Genomic DNA, 17,305 nt, shown 5'->3' on the forward strand with positions numbered 1-17,305 from the left:
TGAATGTTCTTAAACAGTTCTCCCAGTTGCCTGGGAGAAATCACTTTTTTCTGCTTCATGAAACTTCCGTTTTAATTTTAATATTAAATCTTTGTGTTCTAACAGGCATAGTTATTCTATAAATTGGAGAAAGTGTCTGAAATCAATAGGATAAAGTTGAACAAGTGTGAAAACCTGCACTTGGGCCAGAACAAGTATATGCACAAATACAAATTGGGGAAGAACTGGTTAGGCTGCAATACTGCAAAAAAGGACCTAGGCGTCAAAGGAAACAAACTGAATATGAGCTAATACTGCATTCTTGTTCCAAAAAAGGTCAGCAGCCTACTGGGCTGTATTAACAGGAATTTCATTTGCAAAGTAAGGGAAGTGATTCTTTTCCTTTATACAACACTGGCGTGGCATTACCTTGAGTATTTTGTCCTATTCTGGGCTCCTCACTTCAAGGTATAAGTGGACAAACTAGAAAGAGTACAGCAGAGAGCAACAAAAATGATCAGATGCCTGAAAACATAACTTATGACCAGGGATCCTTGAAATCAGTTTCCCACGGAAAACCTCAGAATTTACCTTTTTGTGCCACCCCCCGCCACTGGCTGCAAAGCCCTGACACCCCCACACCTCGCCTGGGATCAGCAAGAGGCAAAAACTGCATTTCTGCCACAGTTTTTGCCTCTCACCAAATCAGTGGTGAGGCCTGGAGCCAGCAGGGGGAGCATACAATAAGAAGAGTGGGAATAAAGGCACCACTGCCCTATGCACTTCTGCTCTATTTCATTTTCCTCGTGGAAAAATGCATTTTTATTAGGGGCGTGCGAAATGGGCCATACTCGATTTGGATTTGGCCAGAATCAGGGACACTGATTCAATTGGTTGATTCAGATCACTGTCCCCAATTTGACTCAGCTGAATTCAAATCTGAAGATTCGATGCTGATTCGGTGAATCAGCGATTTGGCCATAGACACAGCTTTAAATATTTTTTCTATGTACCTCAAGGTACCAGGTATGGCTTGTGTACGCTGCAATGCTGGGGTGGATGGAGCATCTTACAGGAGCACGGGGGGCTCCCCAGTGCCTTGGCAGCAGACCCGGAAGCGGACCAGAAGTACTTCCAGTCCACTTAAGGGATCACTGCCAAGTGCGCAAGGAACTCCCCTGCACACCCTTGGTTCAGTGATCGGGTAAGGTGGGGACCCCGGGTGTCCACCCCAGACCCAGAAGGCACCAGTCACCAAGCTGGGAGGACGCGGAGGGGCCCTCTGCGTGCTACCTGCAAGACCTAGAAATGGACCGGAAGTGCTTCTGGTTCACTTCTGGGTCTGCTGCCAAGTGCGCTGGGGTGCCCCCTCACTCCTGTGCAATGTTCCATGCGCCCCACCGCTGCAGCATTCACAAGCCGCCTGGTACCTTGAGGTATGTAGAAAAAACATTTAAAGCTGTGCCTATGTCTGAATCATTGAATCTTTCTGAATCAATTCAGAGGGTTCCAATTCAATTGGAGAAATTAAAGGGTCTCCTGATTCAATTCAGATTCAGAGATTCGGCCACCGAATTGGGCCAAAACTCCGCCGAATTGAATCAGGAACGAAAGCTTTGCACAGCCCTAATTTTTATGAGTTATTTTCCCCCAGAGATGTTTCCTTTTTCCCCCCGTGGAAAACTAGGATCCCTGCTTATGATTTATGAAAGAACTAGGATTATTTAGCCTAGAGAAGAGAATGCTCGAGGGGGAGGGAAGGGATGATAACAGGCTTCAAATACCTGGAGGATGTTTAAAGAGGATGATGGTAGACTAGTGATGCCCAACTTATCAGGCCTTGTGGGCCAAAGGAATGGCACAGGTCAGTGCATGGTGTCTCATCATGTAGCTCCCGAGACTCTCCACAGATCCAAATTTTGTATTGGAAAGAGCCCTGGTAGTGTTGTTTGCCGTTGGTCTGGGAGATGCAGCAATTAATGCTGCCACCACTTCCCTGCTGCCAGCTTTCTAGGATCCATAGAGAGCCCTTCAGATGAGATGACTGAGCCACATGGGCTGAATCTTGGCCACCCTGCAACAGATCATTCACTGTGACTGCAGGGGCTGGATAAGGAGAAATCGTTTTAAATTGCAGCAAGGGAAATTTTAGTTTAGATTATGAAGCTCTCTCTCACCATGACTGCTTAAGTATTAAAGCAACAGGGAGTGTGGAATCTCCATCTCAGGACATTTTTAAAAGCAAGTCAAGCAAACACTTGACTGGGATGGCTTAATCAGGGCTGATCCTGCCTTGAGGGAGGAGACCAGATGATCTCCTGAGGTCCTTATTTTTCCTTATGATTCTATGAAAATTCAATGATTTTTTTTTTCTTTATTAGGAGGCTGAAAGCCATCCCACCCAATCTCACCTGCATTTGGCCCAAAGTTAAGCCTACCCAAAATAAAAGGCAGGTGTGCACATGGAGCCTTTAAAAGTTTTTCATTTTCTATATCCCTGAACACATCCATTAATTTTTACTTACTGCCAGCCAAAAGGTAACAAAGGCACTCTCACCAATGAAAGATTAAAAAGATAAATAATAGCAGCTAAGAAACCGCTACTTCTTCATTGACAAGCACTAATGAGTTAGGCAGGAATGTACTGCATCACTTTTATACATAGGGAACTGAGGCTCTGAGGGATGATACAAGTTGTTTGATTTCACAAATAAAGCACTTGGCAAAGTAGCAAAATGATTCCAGATAATCCCTACACAGGTGGGCAAAATACAGCATACAGGCCAGATCCGACCTGCGGAGCGATTCTGTCTGGCCCATGGTAGGCCTTTGATGCCGCCCAGCCCAGACATGGGGGGCACGTGGTCTCAGCACCCCTGGGCACAGAGGTGTCAGCTGGCACAGCCTGCTGTGTCCCCACACACAACTCAGGCACACTAGGAGCTGTGTCCAAGGGATGGGGTGGCCGCGGCTAGACTCAGCTTCCCAGCAGAGCCCAATACTGCCGTGTGGGAGCAAGTACATGCCCTGCCACCACCAGACTCTGGCACCCCGGGCCTGTCCACCCCACCACCACTGGGGGAGCCAGACGGAGCAAGCAGGTAGGCAGGTGGGGTCTCCATGGAGACGGGCCTGGGACCCCTGCAGGCAGATGGGATGGAGCCGCAGGCGGGTGGGGATCATGGGGCAGTGACAGCACCAGGCCAGAGCCTGGGGCAGAGCTGCAATCCACCCTGGGCACATTTCTGGGCCAGGCACCAGTTCTGCAGGGAACTGGTGCCAGTGCAGGGATGTGAGGAACGGAATGCAGCTCTGCCCTGGGCCCCAGCCCCATGCTGTCACCACCCCGCAATCCTGGCCCTGACCACCCGCAGCCCCATCCCACCCGCCTGGCCCAAGGCACCCTGCCCAAGGGGGTCCAGGCCACTCTCCACAGAGCTCCCACCTGCCTGCTTCATCTGGTGCCCCAGTAGGGGGTGCAGGGCAGCTGGGCCTAGGGCCAGATAGGATAAACTGGCATCTCCCTGGACTTCCCCCCACTCCCATCACTGTGTAAACAACTGTGGTGGGGCCAGCAGGATCAGCACCCACCCCCCCTGCCAAAAGCTCACCAAAACTCCTCGACCCACCCTCCAGTCCAAATAATTGCCCATCCCTGCCCTATCCCCAGTTCAGTTCTTCACTCGTAAAGTCATTTTTTCCTCCATCCCTCAGCAGAAGAAAAAAAAATCCGTAAAGCATAGATACATACTCTAGGTTTTTGAAAGAGATGCAAGTAATAAACTCGTATGGCTAAACTTGTTTACCTTACCTTCAAGAACTATCAGATAGGACGGCTCACCAATCCCCTGCTAGGGACGGTTCAGAGGATACATCTAATGACGTTCTAGACAAAACCCAATATTCAACGTAAGAAAAAAAAAACTGCTCAATGCCATTCTAGGAAAAACTAAGTGTCCCTGCCGAACTCAGGGAGAAACTGTAATCCTGGGGCCCTATTACGTAGTAAGGAACTCCTCCCTTCCAGATCTTTTGGTGCACAAAGCACATTCGCCATGCAGCCTCTCTCCTTTATGTGGATACATGAAACATCTCACAGCTGTTCTGTACTGCAAATCCTTCCTCTGTACAGACATCTATGTTTTTGAAACGATCCATTAAAAAATTAAAATGATCAAAAGTGCATCTTGAAGGTTACTTCTCTAAGATTATAGGGATGATCTTAACTTGCAATTGTTTGAGTACTACTCAACCTCAGCCAGAGGGATTATTTTTGCATGTGTTTTTTCCCCTATACTGTTTCACTGTACAAAAATCTAATGTGTGTAAACCAAATGCATGCATATGGCACTTCTATTAGACTTCAGCTAGCAGGATTCAATACAAGGGAACTGTGGATGGCTAAAATAAGAGCAATCACTGCTGCTCAAGTTTTGTTGTTGTTGTTTTTTTCCCAGAGGACAAAGTCTCTAGTCAACAGGGTGTTTGTGCTGCTATAGGCAACTAACTTAAACCCACCAAACAAGGACATTTACAGTCAAGGGTGATGGAGTACTTAAATCAACCCACAACACTGAGATATTACAGTTCTGAAACCCCATGATAAAGGGCTATAAGAGACACAACAGAGAGAGTTTAAAACAGCGTGGGAGTCATAACTTTCAATGTCCTTGTTTTTACGGATGCAAGTCAAACTCCTTAATATAATCTAGTGCCTTAACTGAAGGGTCACCACATTCAATAGGTGGTAGTTTGTCATGTGTAGAAAAGAAATTGTAAAGGAGTATTCTAAATACAAAGATGCTACAGCGAAAAGAGAACTAAGTGGAGGCAATGAGAGAGTTAGTAAAAGGAAACAAGAATATGGTTATTTCTCTTGTGCCATAGGAATCCAAATTACAAATTACTTTGCTTATTTAAATCTATAGCTTGCACTATCCTAAAGGCTCAGAATGGCTAATTTAGACAGTCCTACGGGTATAAGGACAACAGAAGTTGAAGGAGGGTATAAAAGCAGCTTCAACAAAAGAATATGCATGCATCTTAACTAACTTATTACTTGTATTTAAAGCTGTGTTGCATAGAATTTTTTTCCCTGGGGAAAGCTTGAAGCAAGCTTCATGGGATAAAAGAAAGGGCAGCAAACGGGTGGTGATAGGGGAGCAATGAAAGGAAAAAGAGAGCAAGGAGGAGGCTAGTACTGTGAGGAAGAGAAGGTTTGGGGCAAGGCAAGCAGGGGAGCAGAGAGAGTTAGAAGAACAACAGAGTAAATAACATTAAGTAAAAGACAAGAAATAAACGTAAAGCTTAAGATGAAAGGATACAAGGAAGAGATGGTTAGAGAATGCAGAAAGAAGAGTTTCAGTGTAAAACTACTGCAGGGAACACTTTTTTCCTCTAAACTTGTCTTGTCATGCAGGTGTTAGAGAAAAACTGTTGAAAGGTACTCCATGCTATGACAGAGAAAGAGTCCCCATATTTATGCCGTCTGAAAAAACACGATCAAATGTAGGAACTGGGTGACACAAGAGACCATACGGACTGCAGGCATGTTCTGTCTGCTCACAGTGACTTTGAGTAAGTCAGTCCACCTCCTGTTAATGGTGCGTGGAAGTTGGGTTTATTCCTATGAAAGCAGCATTGAAAATATAACATACACGAATAACTCTATCGCATGTCCACAAACCAAATGAGGAGGTCTTAATTCTGCCAAACTGAAAATGATCTCTCTTCAAATATATTTTTGAGAGTATAGGCCTCTTAATCTGTGGTACTATTGAAGTCAGTGTGTACACAATAAAATCTTCATTTGACAGAATTGAATGCATTATTCCTCTCTGTATCTAACATTTTAAGACACTGCTAGACCTCCCCCCAACAAATACTTGCAAAAGAGCTATGCATCTTGAGTAATAAAGACATGTTAGATCTAAAATTCATGTTCAATTCAAATTTGCAAAAAAGTTTATTACTTTCAGTTAACATTTTAGTTGCATTTAACTTTGAAGGTGGTTATTCAAATCCCCCCAAATGTATTTTGCAGTATTTCCAAGCTGATTTTCTTAAAGCAAAATTTTACCCAGTAGTTTATTTATGCTGTTTCTGCAAAACTTTAACAGAACTTTTAAGCTCTACCAAGAATAGCTAGGGAAGATAAGATACAGGATTGGGCATGTCAAGACAGAGGACAGGACAGAGGATTTATACACAGAGGTTGGAAACTGAAATTCAGTACTAGCAAAGAACATAGGTAGGACAGAGGACTGAAAGGGACCGCCTAGGAAAGTCATCAGCTCTAATCCCTTACCACCAGGGTTGAGAGAAAACTGAAGCACCAGTACACCCTGGCAGGGTCTCCCTCCTCCTATTCTGGAAACAGAACATAGAAAGTGATCTGATTTTGAGGGACCCCAAAGCCTGGCAGCCCAATAAACTGTAACCCCAATCCCCATTTCTCACAGACTGTGCTTACTACTGCAAATACGCATGTCAACATCACCTTCACAAACTGACAGGGCTCCACCCTAAACTCATCTGCCCCCTGTACTCCCGTCTTCAATGACAAACATTTACCCTCCGAGGGGTATTCCGGGACCTCCATGAAAGGTATTTGGTGACCTCAGGGATGTTCCAACTGGTCATGAAAGCTGCTGTCCACACCACCAATGTTAACAGGCAAACTTAGTGGAGAGGCAGAGCAGTCCTCCAGAGCCAGTTCTCATCTCGAAAAAGTTCCCCGGAAGCTGACTCCATCCTGTAATCAGTGCTACGGTACGATGGTAAGGTGGCAAAGTACTCACTGTAGGTGCCATGCTGTACTCGTCCTGTGGATGAACAGACATCAGCCTCTGGGACTTTCAATTCAATACAACTGACTAAAAGTTAACAAGCAAACACGCTTTTTCAAGTAACAGTGGGGACAGGATCACGTTTTGTTTCTTGTGCCTGAACAGCCGTACATCAGTTTAAATCTTTCAGTAACTTTACTGACTTGTTGGCTTAAATGGGCATAAGTAAGGTCAGAATTTATGGTCTGTTTTATTTTTCTAAATCAATTTTTAAATTCTTTCATAATATCTTGAGATGAGCTTTTGCAGAAATAACTGTATTTCACAAGCCAAAATATATCCATGCATTTTCCTCATTTGAAAAACCACCACTGATTCATGCTACTTTTCCCCTCCTGTGATAACATTACAAGTATGTATTCTAGATGAAGTATGTTTGAAAACCTCGGCAAGTCTATTATTTCAGGCATAGCTTTGTTTTACTATTTTTAGTATTTAAACAGAAATATTTTATAAAGATATAGTATCCAAGCTTGTGCACATGAGTCATGTTTGTACAAGGCTTATCTATACAAAAGGCAATAATAATATTGAGTATGTATACTATTGTGGACTTATATTGACTCTAAATGAAAAATCAAAACAGTCAGAACTGATCCGCAGGAACAAAACAAGCACAGGAAGATGACAATGATTAATAGAGAAGGACCACAACAAAAGATCCTAGTATTACTAATATATTTGACAGACTGATTTGTAGTTTAAAGGCAGAAAAGAAATACGTTCTTTGCACAAATATAAGAACTTAAAACAGCCCAAATCACTATAAAACAGAAAATGAATACCTCCTACAGTTTTCAACTGCTGAATGACAATACTATCAAAAATCTTACTTACCACAGTATAATCTTTCCATATAGGATTCTCAAGCACAAACTGTTTCTTCTGTAACACGGTATTTTATATGCAGATATTGTTCTTAACATCCAAATACTTAGCTGATGCTTAATATTTTCCCAAGATTTATAAAACAAATAAAGTGGTATTCTTTCCTTGTGAGCTCATCATGATCTACAGTGAAGCTAGTGGAGCTCTTTTGTCTCCCTTCACTCAAAAGTCAGGCAGTGCAAACAAAAGGCATCCATCACTAAGTCCATTAGCTTCAGCTGACGAGACAATTCTAGGCTGCCAGATGGGTAAACGTATTTTTCTAAATCTAGCAACAGCCACAATAAATCCTAAAACAAGAAAAGCCGCAGCAATCAGCTTTTTGAATTGCTTACTCTCTTATTTTAGTGTGCTGCTTATCCCACCATTCTGTCTGCACCAGGCACCAATACCTTCTCATCCCATTCACTTTTTAAAAATGAGGATAAAGTGTATAGCAAATCACTGAACCTCACAACATCAAGAAAAATGAAAACTTGAGTCATGCTAATAATGGAGAACGACAACATTAAAGGCTTGCCAGTGATAAGCTATTCATGTTGGAAAGTAAAACAAATAAAAAAATCAAGTCTTTATTTCAAGATCTGACTATGATCTAGTCATCAGGCATGCTGCACGTTAGTTGCTATGTCTTGCTCGCAAAAGTAACAATACTCTTTACCCTTCTATACAACACTGACACTGTTCAGTGATATCAAACTGAAAAAATACTAACCTCAATGCACTGCTTTTTTCTTACCCTTCTGTAATTTAGAGCATTATGAAGGCCTCCCTCCTGAATTCATATCACTATACACCATTATAAAAATTAATTCAGGTTAAACAAAGCACAAATGTCTATGGTTTTTTTAAACAATAATCAATTAGTTTAAAGGAAAAACCAGTAATCTGAATCACATTTTATCTTCATTTTCTGTAAATTATCAATGCAAAAAGATTTTAAATATACACTTTCAGCATGAACTCTTTCAAAATATGGTCAAATTTTATGTGTACGTAGATATAAAGTTAAATATATATTTGAAACAGTTAAGATATTCTGGCCTAGCGTTTAACTAATGTTGAAGTATAGAAATATTTCAAGGGCTTTTCAACACATACTTATACTAGTATATGTGACATGGCACACATGTCTTATATTTTAACTTGAGCCATACAGTCTACTGGTGCTATTAAAATGTATGTTGTCATTCTGCACATTGAAATTTTTTGATACAAGCCAATGAAGTCTTGGAATGCATCTGCTAAAGACATTATGTCATGGGACTGGAGTTAAATAGTTCCTTCCTCTTTCCAATGATCTCTTCTCGCTCCATTTAGGATAGTATTACCAAGTTTTAGGCACCAAACTATGAAAAAAAATATATGCAAACTGGTGCAAGTTCAAAGATCCAAAAATAAAAATGTCGGGTCCTATATAGTGACCCATGTTTTCGGGCGGGGGACTTGCTGGGGAGGGATGGGCTTCACCTCTCTCCTAAAGGCAAGTGCATCTTCACTTCCAGGTTGGCTGATCTCGTACAGCAAGCTTTAAACTAGCCTTGCCGGCGGAGGGGGCCGCAGGGAGACCAGGAGACACCACCTGAGCAAGACAGGTGACAAATGCAAGGAGTGCGCAGGTAAGAAACATGGGTCCAGACAGTCTCCCAAATTGGGGGGTGGCACATGCAGCTAGGCAAGGCCTTAAATGCCTACATACCAATGCTCACAGTATGGAGAATAAGCAGGAGGAACTCGCCCTCAGAATAGCCAGTTCAGACCCAGACATAATAGGGTTAACAGAAACTTGGTGGGATTCATCCCACCACTGTGCAGTTAGCATTAGGGGCTATAGGCTTTACAGGCAGAATAGAGAAGAAAGGAAAGGTGGGGGTGTGGCGCCCTATGTCAAGAACCAATACACATCCTCTGCCTGCAAAATGGGGTCAGAGAAGGGGCAAGCTGAGGTGCTCTGGGTCAAGATGCATGGGGGGGCCATGGGGAGAGGGATTTAACCGTGCGGGTCTACTACAGACCCCGCAACCAAGGGGAGGAGCTGAACTGCGAATTTTCGGGCCAGTTTGCTGAGGCACTTAAAGCAAGGGATGTAGTTGTCATGGGTGATTTAAATTACCTGGACATCTGCTGGGAGGAACAGTCAGCCACGTCGGACCATTTCAGGAGGTTCCTGGCCGAGATAAAGGACCTCCACTTAATTCAGGAAGTGCGCAGTCCCACCAGAGAAAATGACCTGTTGGACCTGGTCCTGGCCACAAGCAACGACCTGGTAACAGGCCTTCAGGTGCTTGACCACTCGGGTGATAGCGATCATCGCTTGCTGGAATTCACCATCCAGTGCAAGGTGTCAAGGGCCTGCAGCAAGGCGGTAGCCCTAGACTTCAAGATGGCCAACTTCAAGGAGTTGAAGAGATTAGTGGGAGAGGCGCTGGGGTTCTTGAGAGCAGGGGAACTCAGTGCCCAAGATTAGTGGTCGTTCCTTACAGAGACAATACGCCCAAGGAGCGTCCATCCCAACAAGAAGCAAGGGGGGTAAGAGTGCCTGAAAGCCCCCCTGGCTCACCAAGGGCATCCAGGAATGCCTGATTGCCAAAAAGGTGGTGTACAACCGGTGGAAGGGGAGTTTTATCGCCGAAGAGGAGTATACCTCCTCTGCTCAGGTCTGTAGGGGGGCTGTCAGGGAAGCTAAGGTGGACATAGAGCTAGGACTAGCATCCAAGATCAAAGATGATCACCCATGACAACCGAGGTCCTGGAGCAAGTGGCCTCAGTCAGTTCCCAGGCGAACTCTGGTCAAGCTCAGGACTTTGAGTGGGAGGTCTGTAGTAGACTCCCACCGTTGTGTCCCCTGTGCCGTATTCCCCACAAATTTTTACCCAGAGGGTCTCTAGCTGTCCATGCCAGTCGCCAACATCAGCTTGCAGGGACATGTAGCTTTCCTTCACATAGAGAGCTACACCCCCGCCCCTTTTGTCAACACGATCCCTCCTGTACAGGGTATAGCCCTCTATACCCATGGTCCAGTCATGGGTGGAGTCCCACCAGGTCTCCGTTATCCCAATGACATCATAATTCTTTGCACTGAGCAGGAGGATGAGCTCCTCCTGGTTGTTGCCCAGGCTCCTGGCACTAGTGTACAGGCAGGCAAGTGTGCCCTTGCCTTGCCCACAGATTGTGCCTGGACGAGGGAGATGAGATTGATGTCATATATCTTGACGTCAAAAAAAGCTTTTGATCTGGTATCCCATGATCACCTCTTGGCCAAACTGGCCAGTTGTGGCCTTGGCTCCACCACGATCCGCTGGCTGGGAAATTGGCTCTGTGGTCGGAACCAGAGGGTTGTGATTGATGGCAGTCACTCATCGTGGTGTCCTGTGACCAGTGGGGTCCCTCAAGGCTCTGTCCTGGGACCCATTCTGTTCAACATCTTCATCAGTGATGTGGACATTGGAGTTAGGAGTGGACTGGCCAAGTTCGCAAATGACACCAAACTTTGGGGCAAAGCATCCATGCCAGAAGATAGGCAGGTGATCCAGGCTGACCTGGACAAGCTCAGCAAATGGGCAGACGAGAACCGCATGGTGTTTAACACCGAAAAATGCAAGGTTCTCCACCTTGGGAGGAAAAACCTGCAGCACCCTTATAGGCTCGGCAGTGCTACGTTGGTTAGCACTACAGAAGAAAGACTTGGGGGTCATCATTGACCACAAGATGAACATGAGCCTGCAATGCGATGCTGCGGCTAATAAAGCGACCAAAGCGCTGGCTTGCATCCATAGATGCTTCTCGAGCAAACCCCAGGACATCATTCTCCCCTTGTACTCAGCCTTGGTGAGGTCGCAGCTGGAGTACTGCATCCAGTTTTGGGCTCCACAATTCAAAAACAATGTGGAGAAGCTTGAGAGAGTCCAGAGAAGACCCACATGCATGATCAGAGGTCAGGAAATCAGACCTTACGACAACGGGCTGAGAGCCATGGGGCTCTTTAGCCTGGAAAAGCGCTGGGGTGATCTGATGGCCACCTATAAGTTTATCAGGGGTGACCACCAGGATCTGGGGGAACGTCTGTTCACCAGAGCGCCTTGAGGGATGACGAGGTCAAACGGTCACAAACTCCTGCAAGACTGTTTCAGGCTGGACATAAGGAAGAATTTCTTTACTGTCCGAGCCCCCAAGGGCTGGAACAGTCTGCCAGCGGAGGTGGTTCAAGCACCTACATTGAATACCTTCAAGAGTAAATTGGATGCTTATCTTGCTGGGATCCTATGACCCCAGCTGACTTCCTGCCCTTTGGGCAGGGGGCTGGACTTGATGATCTCTCGAGGTCCCTTCCAGCCCTGATGTCTATGAAATCTATGATAAAAAGTCCTTTTTCAAATACATAGGTAGGATGAAGAAAGCACCGGGCAACGTGGGGCCCCTGCAAGATTCTCTGGGTAATCTGGTGATTGCACCAGAGGAGAAAGCAGACCTCTTTAACCAGTTCTTCACCACCATTTTCTTGTCCAGGGACCAAGACTTCCCCACCGTGACACAAGACAAGACTCAAAGGAAATGCCTCCAGACCTCAGGTTGGGGAGGACTGGGTTAGAGAGCTTCTGGAGGGGCTGGACGTGTTCAAATCAGCAGGTCCAGATGCTCTGCACCCCAGGGTGTTGAGGGAGCTAACAGGGGTTATTGCAGGGCCCTTGGCACAGCTTTACGAGCGCTCATGGTGCTTGGGCCAGGTGCCAGATGATTGGAAGATAGCCAACGTGGTCCCCATATTTAAAAAAGGGAGGACCCGGGCAACTATAGGCCTATCAGTCTTACCTCAATCCTAGGGAAACTCTTTGAGAAGATCCTCAAGGAGCACATCTGTGATGGGCTGGCCTCAGGGATGATGCTCAAGGGCAACCAGCACAGTTTCATTAGGGGCAGGTCATGTCAGACCAACCTGATTGCCTTTTCTGATCAGGTTAAAAAGGCACTGGATGTAGGTGTTGCCATGGACATAGTCTTTCTGGACTTCAGCAAGGCCTTTGACACTGTCTCCCACCCCATCCTTATTAAAAAACTAGGCGACTGTGGCACTGATGCCTACATAGTCAGATGGATTGCAGATTGGCTGAAGGGTCACACTCAGAGGGTGGTGGTGGATGGATCATATTCGACCTGGAGGGAAGTGGGCAGTGGAGTCTCCAAGGAGGGCTCGGTCCTTGGGCCCGCACTGTTCAATTTCTTTATAAGCGATTTGGACGACGGGGTGAAAAGCACCCTGTTTAAATTTGCTGATGATACCAAAATTTGGGGTGAGGTGAGCACGCTAGTAGGGAGGGAAAGACTGCAGCAAGACGTGGATAGGTTACCGGGGTGGTCTAGCAAAAACAAGATGCGTTTCAATACTGACAAGTGCAGGGTGCTGCACTTGGGCAGTAGTAACCAGCAGCACACTTATAAGATGGGAAACTCCCTTCTTGAGAGCACAGAGGCAGAAAGGGATCTTGGAGTCATTACTGACTCCAAGAGGAACAAGGGCCGACAATGTGAGGTCACAGCTGGCAGGGCTAGCCAGACCTTGTCGTGCATCCACAGGTGCATCTCGAGCAGGTCCAAGGAGGTGATCCTCCCCCTCTACGCGACACTGGTCAGGCCACAGGTGGAGTACTGTGTCCAGTTCTGTGCGCCCCACTTCAGGAGGGATGTGGAACAACATTGAGAGGGTCCAGAGGAGGGCCACCTGCATGATCCGGGGACAACAGGGCAGACCTTACAATGAGAGACTGCGGGACCTGAACCTGTTCAGCCTTCACAAGAGAAGGCTGAGGGGGGACCTGGTGACTGTCTATAAACTCACCAGGGGGGACCAGAAGGGTTTGGGAGAAACCTTGTTTCCCCTAGCACCCCCTGGCATAACAAGGAATAACGGCCACAAGTTGCCGGAGAGTAGGTTTAGATTAGACATGTGTAAGAACTACTTCACAGTTAGGGCGGCTAGGAGCTGGAACCAGCTTCCAAGGGAAGTGGTGCTAGCTCCTACCCTGGGAGTCTTTAAGACGAGGCTTGATGTCTGGAATCATTTGGGCCCAGTTTTTCTCCTGCCCAGGCAGGGGGTCGGACTTAAAGATCTACAAGGTCCCTTCCGACCCGACTTCTATGATGTGATTCTATGAAGTGACAAGAGATTTCCTATTCCTACCCTCCTCGCCCAGATTCAGATTTTGTTAAGGTGCTTGTTCATCTCTTTGCTCTTCATCATGAATCAAAAAGCAATGGCAGAAGTCCATGGCTATATCTAGACCAGCAGTAGGCAACCTTTTCCAGCTGTGGGTCAGAACATCCCACACCTCAGGTCAGAGGCATACGAGCGCTAGGATCTGCCCCCAGTCAGTGCTTCTTCCCGCAGTGGCACAGGGAGAGTGCCAGCAGCTAACAACCCCTGGTGCTGAGTCCCTGTGTCCACGGGCCAGATCCAGCCTGTGAGCTGGGCCATTGATTGCGGACTCCCACTCTAAACAGTGCAATTCAGCATTGCAGAGATATCAATGTTAGCTCTAAATTAACAGATACTAAGACTTATATACCAATGATTCTCAACCAGGGAGCCGGGGTCATGAGCAAACATGATTGAGAAGATAAAGCCAGAGATTTCAAATAGGAATCCACAATGTCAAAACCAGGCTGACCTGCTGAGGCCAGAGTTCTTTCCAACAGAAGAAACTGCTCTATTATCCTTCTGTTGCCAAAAACTGAGCGAAAACCTAGAGCTAGCATTTTCTGAGGGTTCTTCATGTCTACAGTGGAAACATTCTCTTTAACAGAAAAGACATGGAAAGAAAGGACAACTATTAAGAAAAAGAAAACTGTCTGGTCCCAAAAGCAAGGAGTGAGACAAAGCACAACTATCAGAGACATCCTTCACTGGCCTTATCTACACAGAATGAGACAACCCTGGTTTTTTTTACTCCAGTTTCAAAATTCACATGTTAAATACTTCTAGTTTGTTAAACAGAAAAATATATCTACTTCCACGGAGATATATATATATATATATATTTTTTTTTTATAATCAGCAAACACACCTCAGACCCCATGTTATATTCTGAAAAATAGATACAGCTACTTTTTTGGATCCATCTCTAAAATTAAACTTCTGAAAGCATGTGAAACTATTACTACTGTTTTAATCCTGATTCAGGAGGAGCACCCCCTTCACAAACAAAAGTAAACAAACAAACAATGTACAGAAAAGGGGCCACATCCAAAGTACTTGCAATCTATGTGTTTAGATCAGAAAAGATACTGGGAGTAGTCTGTATATCACGACAGAGATCCACAGTATTGTTTTCTATTACCCAGTTGTCACAAAAGCAAAGTTTCAGCATTTGCAACACAGCACAAAAAGAAACTTATTTTCACATCCATTTGTAGACGTTAGGTAATGTCAATAGGTTTAGTAATAATATACAGTTCTCAAACTCTGAAGTCTGCACAGTAATTACATACTGTTACAAAGTCATTACAAACTGCAGTTTTGAAGCTGTGTATGCTGACTGACACAGCAAATCTGACTCATTCACCAAAGCCCTTTTCCAAAAAGCTACTTTAAATACTGAAAATTTTCAAGTTTTTTTTATTTTCTCAAATCTGACCTACACCAAGGAGATCTATTTCTAAAATTCTCTTAGAAGTATATTATTTGGCTACTTAATAAAAGGAATTCATAGTAAGAAAACTCAAAAAAGGTCACAAAGAAATATGGGTCACCTTTAAGATATCAAGTAATTTACGTTGTATTCAGTCTTTCAAGATTCAGCCTGGTAGAAGTCAGCTCATACTCTGTTTCTCAAGGAAGCAGGCAAATTGTAGCCCAGCTACAAATAGGATCATTTTGTAACTATAAATTTGGTTCCATTATTCAGTTCCCCTTTGGTGCAGGTCGACAGTACCGATCATATCTCCTCCTAAATTGTTGGCTACTCAGAGTCGAGCCAACAGACTACCATATATTTTGACACCCTTAGGCCAGTGTGGCTCTCCTCTTCTGGGAGCCTCAGATGACATTTGCAGATAAAAGAAAACAGACAAGCAATTTTCATTCCATCTCACAGGAAGCTTAAAATTAACGTACTGTGATCTGAATGCCCCATCAGCTGATCTAAGCAAAAGACAAAACTCCCAGTTAAGCAACAGTTCTTTCCATATCTGATCCAAACAGCAGTCCTCTGTCAAATCAAGTTTACAGATCTTGCATCACGACAGAGATCAGAGACTTTTTAAAAGGCAACACTTGCCTAATATATCAAAACCATGAAGCTTAAGCAAAAAAGCAAACAGAAGCCTTATTAGTAAAGTTGATCTCAGTTTAAGAATAAGAACAAGGACAAGAACTCTTAGTACTTTGACAGTTTATTTTCATCTTATGAACTCTTTAAAAATAATAGCTGTTGTGTAGTAATAATCACACAACACTCATAGAAATCTATAGGCTCAAGGATAAAATTTTATCGTCCATACTTAACAGATCATGTAAAAATAAAATATTAACAGATCCTGAAAAAACGCTACTTAACCTAAGTGAGTAAATGTTTAATACTGAACTAAATACCAGAAAAGACATTCTATAATGGTCTTAAATTTCTGAAGTACATCAAACTTTTGCTGAAATGCTAACCTTTGCTGAAAAGTCTAACTGTGTCACAGCTATTGATGGACATGCTAGAGAATTTACTATTATATATTTTCTAAATGTGAACACGAACAACATACTGTTCCCATGTAAAAAACCTGCTTGCTTACCATGGCAGCTTGTTCTTATTACTCCCTTGTACTGCACTGAAAAAATTAAACTGACCAACTTAGTCACACACAATGCTAATATATATATATATTTTTTTTAATGAAAATTAACATTATTTCCAGAAACCAAACCTTTTTCATTCTTTACAAGTACAGACTAGGAGAACAATTTACTTTCACTTTTAAATGACTACATTAGCTCCAGAATTTAAAAAGAGCAATATACAAATCAGTACCTTATTTGCAGCCAATATACATATTACATCACAAATTAATAGAAATATTCTCTAAAGGAAGCAACACTACAGAAAACCAAATATTTATTACCAGCTATACAAGCATACAGCACCAGAAGTCTTTTAGCATTCATGGGCTAGGAACACCCTTGTATTTTACAAGGTAATTTTTTGTTCTTCTTTCTAATAAAAAGAGTCAAGATAGCTACTAATACGTACCATTATTTGCACAATTCAAAAATCCAAAAACCTGCATTTTTCCACTGGAATATAAAACCCCTGAAGAGAAAGTGTATTTGGATCGGTTTCCTTGTCCCTGCACTGCTCACATCCCCGTCTCAACTTCTCTCCCTTCCTCAAATCTTTAAAACACTTGAGAGCTCTCAAATTTCTTACAGGCAAATCAAAACATGCCCTCACTTCAGAAAACATTTTACGCAACTTTAATGATAAGAAGGCATACTGTGAATCAAAAAAAAAAAAAAAAAAAGCCAGCCCCCAAACAGCCAGTAAGGGAACTGTTTTAGGCTTTCATTAAAAGGTTTGCTTATCCTCAAGAGATCACATCACCCGCACAAG

At 44.0% G+C, this 17,305-nt stretch overlaps 1 protein-coding gene across 8 annotated transcripts in view; it reads right to left on the minus strand.

The window, feature by feature from the left end:
- The window catches only part of PTK2 (protein tyrosine kinase 2), a 347,400-nt gene that overhangs the window by 293,676 nt on the left and 36,419 nt on the right, over positions 1–17,305 (minus strand). Inside the window, exon 1 of one of the 8 annotated variants that reach the window (XM_090040719.1) lies at positions 16,946–17,060. The exons of 6 other annotated variants lie outside the window; for them this stretch is intronic. In XM_090040719.1, coding sequence (XP_089896845.1) covers positions 16,946–16,982 — 37 coding nt within the window. In that variant the 5' untranslated portion in view covers positions 16,983–17,060. Of the gene's footprint in view, positions 1–16,945; positions 17,061–17,305 lie in introns of those variants that run through there. One more of the 8 variants, XM_090040714.1, reaches the window with a different exon arrangement.

Source organism: Crocodylus siamensis, chromosome 3 (assembly GCF_052110815.1).
Source record: "Crocodylus siamensis isolate JL-2025a chromosome 3, ASM5211081v1, whole genome shotgun sequence".
Lineage (NCBI taxonomy): Eukaryota > Metazoa > Chordata > Crocodylia > Crocodylidae > Crocodylus > Crocodylus siamensis.